This window comes from Capra hircus, chromosome 22 (genome assembly GCF_001704415.2).
Source record: "Capra hircus breed San Clemente chromosome 22, ASM170441v1, whole genome shotgun sequence".
Taxonomy (NCBI): domain Eukaryota; kingdom Metazoa; phylum Chordata; class Mammalia; order Artiodactyla; family Bovidae; genus Capra; species Capra hircus.
The window spans coordinates 55,378,524-55,396,673 of NC_030829.1; the positions used below are offsets into that span (position 1 = coordinate 55,378,524).

The 18,150-nt window shown below is 47.4% G+C and overlaps 1 protein-coding gene across 7 annotated transcripts in view; it reads left to right on the forward strand.

The window, feature by feature from the left end:
• Positions 1–18,150, forward strand: part of ATG7 (autophagy related 7) — a 269,786-nt gene that overhangs the window by 83,978 nt on the left and 167,658 nt on the right. For all 7 annotated transcript variants that reach the window (XM_018066978.1, XM_018066977.1, XM_018066973.1 and 4 more), the window contains 2 exons: positions 1,574–1,649; positions 17,599–17,679. In XM_018066978.1, coding sequence (XP_017922467.1) covers positions 1,574–1,649; positions 17,599–17,679 — 157 coding nt within the window. The remainder of the gene's footprint in view (positions 1–1,573; positions 1,650–17,598; positions 17,680–18,150) is intronic.

An 18,150-nucleotide genomic window follows, 5' to 3' on the forward strand; every position in this document is an offset into this window, starting at 1 on the left:
GCTGAAACTCCAGTACTTTGGCCACTTCATGTGAAGAGTTCACTCATTGGAAAAGACTCTGATGCTGGGAGGGATTGAGGGCAGGAGGAGAAGGGGACAACAGAGGATAAGATGGTTGGATGGCTCACCAACTCAGTGGACATGGGTTTGGGTGAACTCCAGGAGTTGGTGATGGACAGGGAGGCCTGGCGTGCTGCGATTCATGGGGTCCAAAGAGTCAGACACGACTGAGCAACTGAACTGAACTGAATGTAAAAAAAAAAAAGGAAGGAGAAAAGGAAAGGAAAGACAACAAAGGAAAGAAAAAGAAAATCAACCATTTAAGAGTTTCTCAGTATCTGTTAAAGGCAGTGGTGTCAAGGTTGTATGGAAGTCAGACTGGAGCCAAACACATTTACATCTGTCTGTGTGACAGATACACTGTGATTTATCTGATATATTTTCAACACTGACATGGTATTTACATTGTGTTATGCTTTATTCTAATAGTATTACAAATAGTAGTTCATTTAATCCTCATAGCAAACATTAGGAAAGAACTGTTATCTGTCCCATTTTCTTTCTTTCTTTCTTTCTTTTTTTTTGTCCCATTTTTGATGGGGAAACAGAGGCATAGCCAAGATAACTATGTTGCTGAAATTCGCATAGCTGGTGAGCAGTAACGCTGGGATTTAGCTCAGCCCAGTTTGGCCACAAACTCTGTCTTTATGCACTCTGTTAAGATATGCTGTTTGTAATACCGACATGGAAGAAGTGAATTTTTGAAAGGTTTGTTTTTCCAGTTGTTAGAAATCGACATGCGCATTCCACTTACTGTGTGAGTCAGAGTTCTTCTGCGTGCTTGGAAAGACGGCCTCTGTAGTGTCGGTAGCATACATAACTAGTATACCTGCTTCTGAGTTGAATGGAAACAAGCAGCTTTTTTGTCTTCCTCTCATCTTTGTCATCTCCCTGGCACCTGCGTTCTCTTGTGGCCCCCGGACAGGAAGCGTTTGGGATAAAATCTTTCAGAGCTGACTGCAAGTCCTTGACACCAGCCCCACACCAGCCACTCAGCCACCTTTGTTGTCGTCACGAGCTAGAACCAGGGCCCGGGTCGCTTGTCTTCTGTGACGTAAGGAGACTCAGCCCTGTGGTTTGGGGTGGAGCGAATCCGTTCTGCCGCATTAATTCCTCACTTTTCTTTCTCCTTCCTCCATCAGTAGCAGGTACATCACCTCAAGAAGTTAAGGTCGAAACAGTTTCTGTTTCAAAATGTCAGCAATGTGCTGTGGTGTTTTACAAGACTCTTTCAGACAACGAGAATTAATATTTATCGGCAAGTAGCCTGTGGCCACAAGCTCTGGTCTTTCTAACTTCAAAACACAAGCCTTTTTTTTTTTTTTTTTTTAAACTATTCTTCTACCTTCCTCCCAGGAAAATTAGTTTTTTTGTTCCTCTGGCTTATGCTGCCTAGCAAAGGGTGTTTCGGTTATCCTTATAAATCTTCCACGGACCTCCTCTCGATCATCTTCACGGGAATTAAACATAAACTTCTCTGAAATGAGCAGCTCTCACCGTTTGCCTTTCTCAGGGGCTACGCCATTGCCAGCAGCAGTGACGACCGCATGAACGAGCCACCAACATCCCTCGGCCTCGTGCCTCACCAGGTGAGTCAGTGGAAATGAAGTCGCAACTCCAGGCCCCCTCCCGGTGGTGCAGCAGGGAAGTATTTGGGGGTCACCTTACCGTGCCATCCTCCCAGCCCACCTCTCTTCCACCCTCCTGGCGCTCCTGCTTCCTTGGAATTTCAGTGGCACCGGGAGGGGATCCCGGGCTGTAGAATGGTGATGAGAAGAAACCCTGGACGAACAGTAGTATCCAGTCTTGATTTAGCATTTCTTGTGTTGACTCAGGGCTCCCGGATGGAATAGAATGAGAGCGAACGGGCTCTGGAGCCAACTAGAGAGCAGCGTCAGTCCCAGCCCTGCAGTTATTAAGGTGGCCTCCCTTGGCCATGTCACCAAACTCGGAGCCTTCGTTTTCCTATCTGTAAAATGTGGGCCGGAACTCCGACCTCAGCTGGTAGCGGCAGAGATGAAAAGTGGGGTATAGAAAGGCCTCGGCGACCGCGCCTAGAGTGTCACAGCCCTCAGTAATGATGCTGCCCCTTAGCCAAAGAGCCGCCTTTTCAGGCATGCACGCTGAGACCATCAGAAGTACACAGCGCCGCCAAACAGGGGGCATCTTCTCAGAAACAGAGTCTGAGGCTCCCTAAGGAAGGCCCATCCCGTGGAGAGTGGACGAGAGTGAGAGGCTAAGTTTGCGCTCCCCCTGCACCGTTGTTTGTGATCACGCTCTGGGGGTTTTCTGGTCGGGAAGTCATGGCTCTGAGCTCTGTGCGCGTGTGTGTTTCACTCTGTGGCAGGAGGGCCGTCTCCGAGGGCAGCAGTGTGCGTGCCCGACAGTCCTGTCTGGGGCCGTGAGGACAGACCCCCAGATGGGCGCAGAGAGCAGGGTGACACGTGCCAACCTCGCTCGCCTTTCTCTCTGCCTCCCCGCACCTGCCCTGTCGTTTTCTGGTTGAGGGTCTGCATCAGAAGACAGGAAGTTACCTGTCCACTTTCATAAGACAGAGGCAGTAGGTATGCCGAAATCCAAACCTCAGCGTGGCTCTCTGACCAGGGCTGTGGCAGAGGCTTTTTGAGTGGAAGCAGCCCTGGCCTGCAGGTTGGGGAGGTGGGGTTCAGTCACTAAGTCATGTCTGACTCTCTGTGACCCCATGGATTGCAGCACACTGACCTCCTCTGCCCCCTGCTGTCCCCAGCTGTCTGCTCAGATTCTTATTCATTGATTTGGTGATGCTAGCGAATCATCTCATCCCCTGTTGCCCCCTTCTCCTGCCCTCCATCTTTCTCAACATCAGGGTCTTTTCCAGTGAGCCAGCTCTTTGCATCACGTGGCCAAAGTATTGGAGCTTCAGCGTCAGTCCTTCCAGTGACTATTCAGGGTTGATTTTCTTTAGGACTGACTGGTTTGCTCCCTTGCAGTCTAAGGGACTCTCAGGCGTCTTCTCCCTTCACTTCAAGTCACACTCTGGGCCACTTGCACAAGTCGCCCGTCCCAGTCTCACGTTAGGCCATTCACCTCCCCGAGCCTCCGTGTCCGTGCCAGGTGCTGGACCTCGTGTCCAGAATTGTCTAAAATGATGAGGCTTTGTAAACCGTGAAACACCACGCAAATGCGACTTTTCCAGCCTCCCTCATTCAGGAGGGCATTTGTGTGGCACGAATGGGTTAACCTTTTCTGCAGAAACCCCTCAAGTAGGACCCAGCAGACCCTGCGGTGAGCCCCACGACGAGGAAGCGAGCTTCCAGAGCCGACCTCTGCTGGGCACTGCTCACATGAATGCCCACCCTCGCCGCCCTTCCCCAGTCACCTTCCTTGTCTCTGCCCTTGAGGTGTGCCCGCACCTTCTTTGCAGATCTCCCGCTGAGAAGGGCCTTGATTAAATTTTCAGTCACGCCCCGCGCCAGTTTCCGTCTTGAAGTCCTTGATGTTAAATCACCACAGTTGTAGTTTTCTCAGTGCTGAGGCCAGAGGGCAAAAAAGAGTCTTTATAGAAGGGGTCCCGTGTCAAAATGCGTGCCCGTGTTTTTCAAGTACTATGGCAACTAATCCTTCTCAGTGTTACTCACCCCCATGGAGCCTGGCGATTGTTTGTCAGTCACCCACTCTTCCACTTCTTTCTCCTCGTTTTCAAACGTCTGAAGGATTATTTTGGTTGTTGGCCATCTCTTCATTTGGCCTTTTCAAAGGCTGAAGGGTAACACAGCCATATATGGGAAAGGCCCAGTGCGTGCGGGTGACTGCTTGCTTACATTATTTCAAGTGTCAAGCCTTTATTTTTAGCTACTTTCTAAAAAAGACAGTGGAGAAAGAACTTCACGATTATTCAGGGTTGTGTGGTCCCTATTTAGAGGCTTTAAATTTCTTCCCTTTTTTTTTCCTTTTTGAAGTGGAGTGAGTCCATGTATACAGCCGTGCTTTGACCAGGAGACTGTCATTTCCATGGAAACACTGGGCTGTGTGCAGTGCAGACTCAGCACCACCGCCCCCCCAACCCCCTTCCTGGCTCTCCCAGACAAATGACTTCCTGTTGGAGAGGAACTCCCAAGCCCCTTTGTGTGCTCTGTATACAGAGGGCGGCCCATGACGTCCCCAGGCTCCGTTTTCTCCATTCCCCAAAGGAGAGCGTTTATTAATTGGCCTCTGTGGAATGAGATATAGTAGAAAAGTGATAGTCCTCAAGCGGAGAATCCCAAGGCCGCCCACCTACTAGCCAGTCAGTCGTATCATCTGGGGAAGCTTGCTTCACTTCTGCTCTCCTGTCTCTGCTTTCCCCGGGGTCAGACCTGGGAGGCCTGGGGGTGACTTAGTCTCTCTGTTTGTGGGCCCACAGGCAGGATTTGGCTTATACAGAGATTGGCCAAGTGCAGGCAAAGGCTTCATGAAGGCCCTGAAATTCAGTGATACCCAGCCTGGGGGGAAAATAAGCACCCCAACCCTCTTACTGCATTTGAAACCATTTGGAGGTGAGAAAATAGGCTTATGGATTTGTGTTTTTTAAAAAGCCTCCAGCCCATTGTGTGCAGATGGGATTCTACAAGCAGAAGGTCATGAGTATAAGCCCTTCCTGTCTGTAATGTGGTTTCAGTTTGTCATTTTTATCCACATATAAAATGCACGCTATCACACAGACCATGCAGTGTACAACTTGGATTACCATAGAATGAATACCACGTGTGTACCCAGCACACGCACCAAAATGAAATCTTGTCAAGCACCCCCACAACCCGTTCCATGCTTCTTCCAGTTATCATGGCCTCCTTCGCACAGAGAGTCAAGCATCCCTTGACTCCGAACACCTCAGGAAACTTCCGTCTCATTTTGAACTCTCTGTAAACGAGAGTGGTGCATGCTCTTTGGAGTCTGGCTTCTTCGGTAGAGAGAACTTTGTCACTGTCGACCTTAGCATACCGTCGTTCCCTCTGCTGCTCGGCGAGTGGGATCTTTTATTTATTTAATTTTATTTTTTAAGGAAGGTTGTCTTTTTCCTGGTTCTTGGGGTCACGACTGAGTTCTGTGAGGTCAGACCCCTCCTTTTCTGGTTCTTTGGTGGGAGGCTCAGTTCAGGAGTTATCAAATGTAGAAGCCACTCCTGACATCACCAGGCAGTTGGTGTGCAGACTGGGGAGATAGAGATGTAATAGAAATTTACAGCCGATGTAGCTCCTGGTCATCTAACTGGACATCCCTCAGAGAATGAAAAGCGTCGTGGCGATTCAGTAGTCATCCGAACACCATGGCCGGGAATCTAGCAGTCCTGCTCTCCTCTGACTCTGGATGAGAGCCGGTCACCTTTTTTTAGTGTTTGTGCAAAGGTACTCTCGGTCCTCAAGCACTGTTCAACGAAGACCCTGGATGGGTATGCCCCTCCTAGGAGTTTGGTCTTGCCAACCCCATGGTTCTTTTGGGCTCTGGAGTTCTTTCTTTTAGCTAATTTCAGAAAACTAGGACAAAGCCCAAACTAAGGCAGGACCCAGGGAGGGACCAGCCCGGGAAATCTCCCCACCGAGACGAAAGCTGAGCTAGCTAGAGCTGTGGGCTCCAGCCATGCCTCGGCCTGTCTGCACAAGCTGTTCCCCACAAATTCTCAGGCTGTTACCTTTTAATAAGGTGTCTGGTTTTTTTTGTTTTTAATTTATTTTATAAACAAGGCTGTGCTCAGCCTTCATTGCTGCAAGGGCTGCTCTCTAGGTGCGGCACGTGGGCTTCTCACTGCAGCAGCGTCTCTGGTTGCGAGCTTTAGGGCCTGTGGGCTCCGTGGCTGTGGCTCCCGGCTCTAGAGCACAGACTCAGTAGCTGTGGCGCTTAGGCCTAGTTGCCCCATGGCATGTGAGATCTTCCCGGACCAGCAATCATCCCCTGTATTGGAAGGCAGCTTCTTCACCACTGGGACCCCCAGGGAAGTTCCAGCCTGGGTATAATTTCATCAGCTGAAGGAGGTCTCTCATGCCCCACAAGTTTTGCTCACCTGATAAGGCTGTCCTGTGTAGGAGGCCCACATGGCAGGGAACCTGAAGGCTCGATGATCATACAGACCCAGTTGGAATCCCAACTTTGCCTCTTCATTTCCTTTTCATCAGCTCATTTGATAAAAGGGGTTTGAGGAAGTTCTTGCCACTTGTCAGTGTGACCTTGGGCATGTTACTGATCCTTTCAGAACTTCATATTTTAAATTACTGGAACGGGCATAATAAGACACTGAGATTCATGTACTGGTTAAATCATAGTTTCTAAATCCTAGCACACCCAAGAGGGGCATGGCAGCCCTCTCCAGTGCTCTTGCCTGGAGAATCCCCATGGACAGAGGAGCCTGGTGGGCTCTATAGTGCATCAGGTTGCAAAGAGTCGGGCACGCACATGTGAAGAATCTTAGTCCCCTGACCAGGGATTGAACCCACTTTCCCCTACATTGCAAGGTGGATTCTTAACCACTGGACCACCAAGGAAGGCCCTTCTTTCACTTTTCATTAAAATGGTAAAGTGCGAGCTTATCTACCTTCCTAAAAAGGAGGTTACAAGGAATCTCATAAAACTCCGGAAGCAGTGAGTGTAGGGAAGGGCTGGAGGGATTAGTCCCACCCTGCGCTGTTTTTCCAAGGACGATGCTGGCTCATTTCCAGCTTGCGGCTTCTGCTCCTCGGTGGCCTCCGTTTGAGAGTGAGCAGTGGCTCAGTGGTGGTAGCTGGAGCCATTGTCCGAAAAATGTCCAGATCTCTGCGGTGCACCTGGGGTTTCGAAATTGCTAAACTCTCTTTTGGCATTGAATTTGGTTAAGACTCGTTTCAACATCCAGGAGCCTCGTGGAGTTTGGACTTAATTCTTACTTACGCAGACTCCAAGCTCCAGAAGTATTGCCAGGCCTGCTGGAAACCAGTGTGAGGTGAGAGCAGGGGGCCCCTCTGTGCCTACGGCTGTGCCTTCTCAAAGCAGCTGTTTCTGTTTGTTTCTGGCCTTGGACCTTCACTTCTCATCCAGGTGAGGTGGGCTTGGGGCTCCACGCTGCTTTTAACTCGGCTTAGGTGTAAATACTACCAGGGGTGGCCCAGTGGATGGGACCCCTTCCCATTCCTGATCTATTTATTTTGTGGCCAATTGGGCATAAATGACCAAAGACAGTTTAATCCACTCAGACCCTGATAGCAGCCATCTTCATATGAGTTTTTGGTTTGGGGAGGGTGTTTCTTTGTTTCTTAGTTCCTCTGGTCTTTTTCTTTCTTCCTTCTTTCCTTTCTACCTTCTCCTTGCTTTTCAGCTTTCCCTCTACACTTTGGAGAGAAAGAACAGAACTCAGATCCCTGGCTTTGCTACTTGGTCGTTGCGGAATCTTGGGCAAGCCAAGCCACTCCCTTAGCCTCGATTTCTTTGTCTGGAATACGAGGGAGGTCACAGGATGGTAGTGAGACACCCCTGTGAGGGGAGTATGTGAAAACACTCCACAGAGCCAGACCCATGGATGTTGTTATTTAGTCATTCAGTCGTGTCAGACTTTGTGACCCCATGGACTGTGGCCTGCCTGACTGCTCTGTCCATGGGATTTCCCAGGCAAGAATACTGCAGTGCGTTGCCAATTCCTTCTCCAGGGGATCTTCCCCACCCAGGGATCAAACTTGCATCTCCTGCATTGGCAGGCGGATTCTTCACCGCTGAGCCCCCAGGGATGTCACAGGGATGGCGTGTAATGTTGGTCCTCTGCTCCATCCCCCTGCCACCATTTCTACGTGATGCCGGGACAGGCCCTCCTACACAACCTCCTAGGCTGGGAGGGAGCTGTCATTTCTGTGGAGGGATTGGGGGTAGCAGCGGAGGCAGGACCTCACAGGCCACATACCCAGGGGCCGCAGAAAGCCCTTGAAAAGTCATAAGCTGAGCCGGGATGTGGTCAGGTTTCAGGTTTGGCTGCTGCACAGAGACAGACCAGAAGAGGTGTTAGTGGATCTGGGTATAGATCTGGAGCCCTTGAGCCTTCAAGTGGAAGACAGCCTAATCCAGGGGCTCCCACATCTGGTGCCAGCCTCTCCTCGGGAGTCATGTCAGAATCCCCAGCCCCATTCCAGGTCCACTGCATGACAGCCTCCAGGGACCTTCGGCATTTTGAGAATGATGACTCAGTTTCAGCCTATAAAAATGGCTTCTTGATGGCATCCTATGGGACAAAGTACATGGTCTGTCAAGTTAAGAAAAGCCGAATCCTGGTCTTTGAACATACTTTTTAAGTTTTGTACTCACACGGACACTCGCTCTCCTTCCGAAAGGGCCCTTGACTCCTGGTCCCGGCAGACCCCCACCCCCAGCCAGAGGGGCTAATTAGACACGCACAGGTGCGCCTAATAGGTGGGTCCGCCCCCCGCTGTCCTGGGACCCACCCACCCGGGGGAGGAGGGAGGCCGAGGAGCTTCCACAGGCCCTGCTCTGCGTGCACCTTTGCTCCTGAGGACAGGAGCATGAGGCCCTGTTCAGCTCAGTCGCTCAGTCGTGTCTGACTCTTTGCAACCCCACAGACTGCAGCATGCCAGGCCTCCCTGTCCATCACCAACTCCCGGAGCTTGCTCAAACTCACGTCCATTGAGTCAGTGAGGTCATCCAACCATCTCATCTTTTGTCATCCCCCTCTCCTCCCACCTTCAATCATTCTCAGCATCAGGGTCTTTTCAAATGAGTCAGTTGTTCGCATTAGGACCTGCTAGCCAAACCCAAATATGACCTAGCGCCTCATCTCACTGGTGTTTGACAATGAGGATTTCAGCTCAAGCTGCTTCTGCCCTTTGTGGGGCCTGGGGGTGACAGAGGGCATGGAGCCAGGAAGCTGCAGGTAATTGTCCTCCTAGATGCCATCGGTCCTGGGTGGGGCTTTTACATATTCAGGGAGTAGCAAAGAGACGGGCTTCCCTGAGAGCTCAGAGCGTCAAGAATCTGCCCCCAATGTAGGAGACCTTCAATCCCTGGGTTGGGAAGATCCCCGGGAGGAGGGCATGGCACCCCACTCCAGTATTCTTGCCTGGAGAATCCCCATGGACAGAGGAGCCTGGCAGCCCGTAGTCCATGGGGTCACAGAGAGTCAGACACGACTGCACGACTAAGCACAGCACAGCAGACACAGATTGTACAGTGTTTTGTGTTTTATAAAACAGTGTTTCTTCCCTCTAGAAAGCTACCCAGGAAGCTGATGCTGAAGGTTTTGTTTCGTTTTGTTTTTTTGAGGCAGAGGGGTTGGGAGCAATAGGGACTTTATGCTTTTCATTTTGTACCATTCTGTAATGTTTGGAACCTGTTAATAAGGCTACCTTTTTTTTAACTCCTCTTTTTTGAGGTACAATACATGTGTAGTCAAACGCACTCATCTAAATATGCAGCTTAATGAGTCTCGACGGGTGTGTGCTCTGTGTGTGGCCGCCACCGCCACAGGCAAGACCTGGAGCAGTTCCGTCACCCCTAACGTTGACTTTGTGCCTTTTCCAGGGTAATATCCCCACTGGTCTAATTTTCATATGGACCATTTTAACATTTTCTTTGTTCTTTTCAGTATTAAAGGGGAAAAAAAGTCATCAGTGTAAATTAAAAAAATAAAACATGCAGGGATGCAGGCAAAGTTTGTCACTGCTAAAGGATACCTCCTACTAGCCAGAAAGCTAGGTAGAGGAGGGTGGAGGGGTGTGTGTGTAAAATTGGCAGTTTTCCCCCTCTTTGGGAAAGGAAAGTAATGAGAGGCCAGTATTATTCAGGGGAGGCTGTTCAAAATGAAGTTAAGTATGTAAATACTATATTAAAAAAAGTAGGAAAACGGGCATAAGTATGCCATGGGAGTACCAATGATTTTTTGTTTGCGCTTTCGTTTCCTGTCAGATGCTTGTTTTTATTATGGGTTGAATCAGATTTTTAAAAATAGCTGTTTAACACATTCTCCCGTAAGGAAAGATTGACAGCAGATATTAGTAATCAGTTAAGAGTTTAGGGTAAGCTGTGTGCAGTCCCCAAAATGGAATCTCTGTCTTGAGCAGTGTCAGGAGGCCTTGTGTGGATGGAGAGATCACTTTGTCAAGCCTTGTCATTTAGACATTAATTTAGACGTGGCTTAAGTAGCTGGATGTGATGGGGTTGTGCACATAAATCATGGAAAGAACTAGAGGCTTGGTGCCAGATTCCCTGGGTCTTCTGACGTCTTACAGGTGATGGTGAGTGTATAGAGCAAACTTGTTATGCATTTTTTTTTATACCTATATTTATTTAGCTGCACGGGTGCTCGCTGCAATGCATAGACTTAGTTGCCCTGCTCTGTGGCATGTGGGATCTTAGTTCTCTGGCCAGGGCTCAAACCCCTGTCCCCTGCGTTGGAAGGCAGATTCTTAACAGCTGGACCATCAGGGACATCCCCTTGTAACTTGTTTGGCTGTGAATTGGTGACTGGCCTCTCTCAACAGGTGCAATATGTTTATTTGGGTTTTACATCAGGTGCCTGGATTTTGGATTGCTCTGAGATTTCAGTGCCTGTCTAAGGAAGGTGCTAAAATTTTAAGTGGCAACCTCCACTTTTTAAATTCTAAGCATTTCTTGTAAGATATTAGGGAATACAGAGCATATTGTGTGAGCTCAGTGCATTTGTAATACTGTGAATTTAAAGCATTGTTGATGGAGATGGGTTTCAAATTAGTTGGAAAATGTGAATGATGGGAAGAGGTTTTTTTTTTGTTGTTGTTCATTTGGGATGAAAGTGAAAGTCTCTCAGATGTGTCTGACTCTTTGTGACCCCATGGACTGTAGCCCGCCAGGATCCTTTTTCCATGGAATTCTGTAGGCCAGAATACTGGAGTGAGTAGCCGATTCCTTTTCCGGGGGATCTTCCCACCAGGTGTCCTGCATTACAGGCAGATTCTTTACCATCTGAGCCACCAGGGAAGCCCAATAATACTCAAGTGGGTAGCCCATCCCTTCTCCAGCGAATCTTTCCAACCCAGGAATTAAACTGGGTCTCCTGCATTGCAGGCAGATTCTTTACCAGCTGAGCTACCGGGGCTGTAGTTTTCTCTGGATATTTCAGAAATGAATAACTTGGTTGGCTCTTGGATGTTTGTGTTTTCTCATTCTTTCATTTCATAATTAATAATCAGTATCTGTTATGTACACATCACTGTGCTGTGGACAGATGCAAATAGTTTGACCTCTGTCTTGCCGTGTAAAAGCAAGTGAGATAAAGAATAAAATTTTAAGTAATTATACTACACAAGCTGATTCTAAAATTCATATGGCAAGGCACAGGACCCAGAATAGTGAAAGTCACCTTGAAGATGAACAAAGCTGAAAGACTCACACTTGCTGGTTTCAAAACTTACTACAAAGCTACTGTAATCAAGACAGTATAGGGACTTCCCTGGTGGTCCAGTGGTTAAGACTTTGCTTTCCAAAGCAGGGAGTGTGGGTTCCATCCCTGGTCAGAGTTTCCACATGCCTCCTGGCCAAAAAAAAAAAAAAACATCAAAATATAAAACAGACACATTATTGTAACAAATTCAATCAAGACTTTTAAAACGGTCCAGATTTTTAAAAAGTGTATTACTTTCATAAGGATAGATATACAGATCAACAAAATAGAAATGAGAGCTCAGATATGAACCCTTTTACCTTATGGGTCATTTCTAGAGTTCATTTGGAGGGAAGAAGAGTCTTTTCAACAAAGTATTGAAGCAACTGGATTTCCACACGCGAAGAATGAACTTGGACCCTTACCCCACACCACATGCAAAAATCACCTCAGAATCACCTCACAATGGATCATAGACCTAAATGTAAGGGCTAAAACTATCAAACGAGAAGAAAACATAATCAGTCTTCATGACATTGAGAAGTGATTTGTTATATATGATTGTATCAGAGTAAACCTGTTATTTTCTCCACAGAATGGGAGAAAATATTTGCAGAATTATATATCTGTAAGAAACTCAAATCCAGAATATATAAAGAACTCTAAACAGGTCAACAATAAAAAGAAAAATAACCCAGTTTAAAATGTGGCCAGGACTTTCCGGCGGTTCATTGGTTGAGAATCTGCCTTGCTGTGCAGGGGTCTCAGCTTATATCCCTGACTGGGTCCCCCATCCGGCAGAGCAGCTCAAACCGTGTGCCTCAGTTACTGAGCACGTGCCCCACAACTGGAGAGTCCATGTGCCACAACAAAGATCCCACCCCCCAATGCGGTGAAGATTGCATGTGCGGCAGCTAAACCCAGCGCAGCCAAAACAAGGAGTAGTCAAAAAAGATTTTTTTTTTTGCCAACAGGACTTCGCTGGAGGTCCAATGGTTAAGACTTCGCCTTCCAATGTGTGTGTGAGGGAGGAGTTGGGGGAGCGTGGTGAGGGTTGATATGCCAAGTGAAGCCGGTCATGTATGATCCCATTCATAGTCAATAGGCAAATCAGTAGAAATAGAAAGTAGATTTCTGTTTTCTAGAAATAGAAAATAGACTGACCAACAAAGGCCGGCGATGGCAGATTGTCTGGGGGAAAGTCGGCTTTGAGCTTAGTAGCTGTATATACAAAGCCTGTGAAAAGATTGAAGGCAAGACGTAATCGGAAAGACAGGATGGGCCTGGGCCGCCAGGGAAGCCCAGAACGTAGAGTAGCTGTTGCCGGCATCAGGGAAAGGTGGAGAATGGAGGCTAATTTCTTATGGGTTCCAAGTTTCTTTTGAGGGTGCTGAAAATGTTCTGAAGTTGGATATTGCTGATGGTTTCAAAATTCCATGAATATTCTAAAAGCCACTGAATCGTATACTCTAAAAAGATGAGGTTTATGGTACATGAATCTTAATCTCAATACCCCTGTTATTTTTTTTAGAGAAATAACTATTATACAAGGTATTTTGGTGATAAATACCAAAAAGAAGAATTTCATGTAATGAAGGCATGATCTCTAAGTCAAGCAGTGGGTTCAGTTCCATTGTGTCTGACTCTTCGCAACCCCATGGACAACAGCACGACAGGCCTCCCTGTCTACCACCAACTCCTTGAGTTTACGCAGGCTCATCTCCATTGAATCAGTGATGCCATCCAACCATCTCATCTTCTGTCTTCCCCTTTTCCTCCCACCTTCAATCTTTCCCAGCATCAGGATCTTTTCCAGCAACTCAGTTCTTCTCATCAGGTGGCCAAAGTATTGGAGTTTCAGCTTCAGCATCAGTCCTTCCAATGAATATTCAGGACTGATTTCCTTTAGGATGGACTGGTTGGATCTCCTTGCTGTCCAAGGGACTCTCAAGAGTCTTCTCCAACACCACAGTTCAAAAGCATCGATTCTTTGGTGCTCAGCTTTCTTTATAGTCCAACTCTCACATCCATACATGACTACTGGAAAAACCATAGCCTTGACAAGACGGACCTTTGTTGGCTAAGTAGTGTCTCTGCTTTTTAGGATTTATGAAAGGGATGTGTTTGAGCTTGAGTGGCTTTTAAGGAAGCTAGAGATTTGGATATATAGCTGCTTGCAAAAGGAAGAGCTCTGAGTCACAGAGTTTGGCATGAGGTAAGGCCAGCAATCTGTCCTAAAGGAAATCAATCCTGAATGTAGCTGTTGGAGGGACTGATGCTGAAGCTGAAGCTCCAATGCTTTGGTCACCTGATGTGAAGAGACGACTCATTGGAAAAAGACCCTGATGCTGGGAAAGATTGAAGGCAGGAGGAGAATGGGACAGCAGAGGATGAGATGGTTGCATGGCATCACTGACTCAAGGGACATGAGTTTGAGCAAGCTCCGGGAGATAATGAAGGACAGGGAAGCCTGGCGTGCTGCAGTCCATGGGGTCGTAAAGAGTTGAACACGACTGAGTAAATGAGCAAAGGCCCGCAATGGCCGATTGTCTGGGGGAGGTTGGCTCTGAGCTTAGTAGTTGTATATATGAAGCCTGTGAAAAGATTGAATGCAGGACGTAATCGGAAAGGCAGGATGGGCCCAGATTGGGGGCCCTTGAATGTCAGCGTGAGGAATTCTCTGCTGTATTTGGTCACCCTAGGAAGCTGATGGGGCTTCCCTGGTGGCTTAGATGGTAAAGTGTCTGCCTGCAACGTGGAAGACCGGGGTATGATTCCTGGGTCGGGAAGATCCCCTGGAGAAGGAAATGGCAACCCACTCCAACACTCTTGCCTGGAAAATCCTATGGACGGAGGAGCTTGGTAGGCTATAGTCCTTGGGGCAGCAAAGAGTGGGACACAGCTGAGCAACTCAGCACACACAGGAAGCTAAGAGAAAGTGGCACACCTCAGAGCTGAGTCTTAGGAGACTCAGTCCACCCCAGAGTGCTGGGAGCTCACGCTCCTGTCGAGGGCCCTGTTAGGAGTCTGTCGCAGCCGATGTGAGAAGAGGCTTTCGTCTCTTAGATTTCCTAAAACGGCAATTAGTTTGGAGTTCTGAGCCTTCTGATACCAGCATAGGCAATTTGCAAGGCCTCACACACAGATGTTATTCTACTTCGTTTCCTGGGAAAGTGAGTCACAGCTTCCTGGTAGAGAGCTGTCTGGGTGCTAAACAATGGTGTGGGGACCCCCGCTCAGGCGCTCCGTTCACCACGGCTCCTTTCTGTTGCTGGCCATCTGTGCTTTTTGTTTACATTTTCTCTCTCCTTCCTTTCTCCTTTCCTTCCTCTCCTCTTTTCTCCCTTTCTGCTCCTAACTGGTTCTACTCTCTCCCTTCCCTTTATCTCCCCACCTCCAGTCATCTTGCAAATTGCCACTATTCCTTTGCACAACATGAAGTCTGATCTTAGCTGTATGAAAGAAAAGACAGGAAACCTTTTTATGAAGTGTATATGGAACCATTGACATGTAGGCCATGGCAGTGAATATTTTAATGGAAAATAGGCTACATATGATGAATGTTTTTCTAGGTAAATTTAATGTGAAAGCCACTGAGAGATGAGGAGACTCGCTCTGAGAATTTTTTCAGTCCTGTCATTTCAAGATCTCACGAGGGTGTCAACGTGCCCGTCTGCGGTCTGCCGATTTGCCGTCTCCGGTTTTGGTGAACCAGAGAGCAGACTCAGGGCCCTACTTGGGCCTCAAGTGCTGGCCTAGGAAATGGTCACCAGCTTCCCAAGACACAGGAAAGTCACGATTATCCCATTTTCAAAGGTTCACACAGGAAACTCACGATTGTCCCATTTTCAAAGGTTCACCGCGAAGCCAGCTACTTATCCCAGCTGTCTAATTTATCATTTCTACTGAACACTCTTTCAATATTGCTTTACACTGAAATCTCGTCACATATAGATGATGACATTTAAAAGATTGCTGTGGGCATTTCCTTTAAGGTGAGATTTTCCCTTGATTAGTGTGCAAATGCAGCTAGACTGTTGGTTGCAGTGGGGTTAACCCACGCTGTGAAGGAGGTCTGTCTCCATAAAGAGTCGGCCAGGTTTTGTTGGGATTTTTTTTGTGGGCGGGGGGGGGATAGCAGAGAATTGCTAGGGTGGCTAAAGGCAGCAAGAACTAGGGGTGGGATGGTGGAGGGGTTGGTGGTTGTGCTGTATTCAAGTGAGGCTGTTAAATGTGTGGTGAGCCTCATATGGAAGATGAAAGCTGTGCTGTCCTGAGAGGGAGGGAAGCAGGGGAGCCTAGGCAGGTTTGGAGTTGGGGACCCACTTCTGAATCTTAGCGCAGTCACTCTCTGCTTGCCTGAGCCAACATTCTTCACCCTCCTCAGCCAGAGTCCCATCAACAGGACAGTCGTCAAGATCAAATAAACTAACTGGGAACAAGATTCGTGTTGTTTGGCTTCTTATAAATGTTGAGTCCTCTGGAGTCTAGAGATTTCACCAGATGTATTTTTAATAATCTGATAAGTATAAAGGACAGGGAAGCCTGGTGTGCTGCAGTCCATGGGGTTGCAGAGACTGACATGACTGAGCAACTGAACAGTGATAACAAATGATAAAGTTTAAACTCTTCTTTTGGTATAAGTGTAGTTCTGGAGATATAATATCTGAATAAATTACCTGAATCATAGTTTGTGAAACCTGACTATATCTTATTGTTGTATAGTCACTAAGTCATGTTCCACTCTTTTCAACCCCATGGGCTGCAGCCAAGCTCCTCTGTTTTCTACTGTTTCCCGGAGTTTGCCCAAATTCAAGTCCACTGAGTTGGTGATGCTATCTAATCATCTTATCCTCTGCTACCCCTTTCTCCTTTTGCCTTCAATCTTTCCCAGCTTCAGGGTCTTTTCCAGTGAGTTGGCTCTTCACATCGGGTGGCCAAAGTATTGGAGCTTTAGCACCAGTCCTTCCAATAAAGAGTCAGGGTTGATTTCCTTTAGGATTGACTGGTTTGATCTCCTTGCAGCTCGTTTGACCTGGTTTGATCAAACTGGTTTGCTCTCCAGCACCTAAATTCGAAAGCATCAATTCTACAGTGCTCAGCTTTCTTTATGGTCCAGCTCTCACGTCTGTACATGACTTCTGGAAAAACCGTAGCTTTGACTTTACAGACCTTTGTCAGCAAAGTGATGTCTCTACTTTCCAATACGCTGTCTAGGTTTATATTGCTTTCCTTTCCAAGGAGAAAGCGTCTTTTAATTTCATGGCTGCAGTCACCGTCCGCAGTGATTTTGGAGCCCGAGGTCTATCACTTCCCCTCTGTTTGCCGCCTACTGATTATAGCTGAAAATGAAAACCCGTCACTAAGTTGTGTCTGACTCTTTGTGACCCCATGTACTGTGTAGCCCTCAGGCTCCTCTGTCCGTGGGATTTCCCAGGCTTAGTTCAGTTCAGTCACTTAGTTGTGTCTGACTCTTTGTGACCCCATGGACTGCAGCACGCCAGGCTTCCCTGTCTGCCACTCCTGGAGCTTGCTCTAACTCATGTCCATTGAGTCAGTGATGCCATGCAACTATCTTATCCTCTGTCCCAGGCTGATACCCTGTAAGTGGAAATCAGATGTAGTTCAGAATTTTATGCTCAGGGTGGCGCTGTTTCCCCATACTTTTCGTAATGTTTGCATTTCTATCTCTGTGGGTTCCAAGTCAGGCAAGTAACTCAGTAAACATTTAGGACCATTTCTACCTTCTGTTGTTCACAGACCTTCTTACCTTGTGAGGCCCCATCCGTTGCCATATCCTAAAAGTGCACATTGATCTATATTCACTGTAACATATGTGAGCGTTGCCATAATAAACTAGTTGGCTGATTATATATTTGAAGACATTTATTAAAACAATAGATTTTTCAGCTTGGTTTTTATGTTTTGGAGTCAGTTTGTGTTTAGGTCTCAGATATGTGCAAAGCTTGTGTGCCATTTCTTAACGGAATAAAGGACCTAATATAGTTCTTCTTTAAAACTGATTTATTTAGCACAAGTACTAAAGTACATTGAACTCCATTTTCGTTAGTAATCTGTTCATAATCTGTGTCAAGAGCACAGATTAATTGTTTCCCACTTCTTGCCAGAAACTACACACGTCCTTCACAGGTGTGTCGTTCGGGGCTTGACATGAATTTTTGTTTGTTTGTTTCTAGATACGAGGATTTCTGTCACGGTTTGATAACGTCCTTCCTGTCAGCCTGGCCTTTGACAAATGCACGGCTTGTTCTTCCAAAGTAAGTCGTTCTACATTGGCAGGACTTGTTTTTTAATATGAGCCCAGTCAGCCTTCCTAGCTAGAGGCCCCAAAACCAGCTGAGGGCTTTTTGCTGGGGAGGGCGAGGGTCTGAAAAAAAAAAACCAACCAAACCAGAAGACGTTATGGTTTCATTTAGCTATGTTCATTCTCACAGGGAAGCCAGCCTGAGAAAGTTTGGTTTGTAGTATAGCGAGAGAGACTGAATTGGATCATTTCAGCTCTGTGTCAGTCCTTGCAGCAAGCAGGCTGATTTGGACTCGAATGTGAACTTTTCTCGTCTTTGTTCCTCCCCCGAAGGCGCCTCGCTCCCGCAAACCATCACAGAGTAGTTTTTTAAGTGTTGCTCAGAGGATGAGGGAGACCAGGCAGTCCTGATGGTGTGTCTTTTGGAGTTCCACATAATGACAAAGAAAAAGTAAGCAGAGATTAGGGGACTGGACGGGGAGCC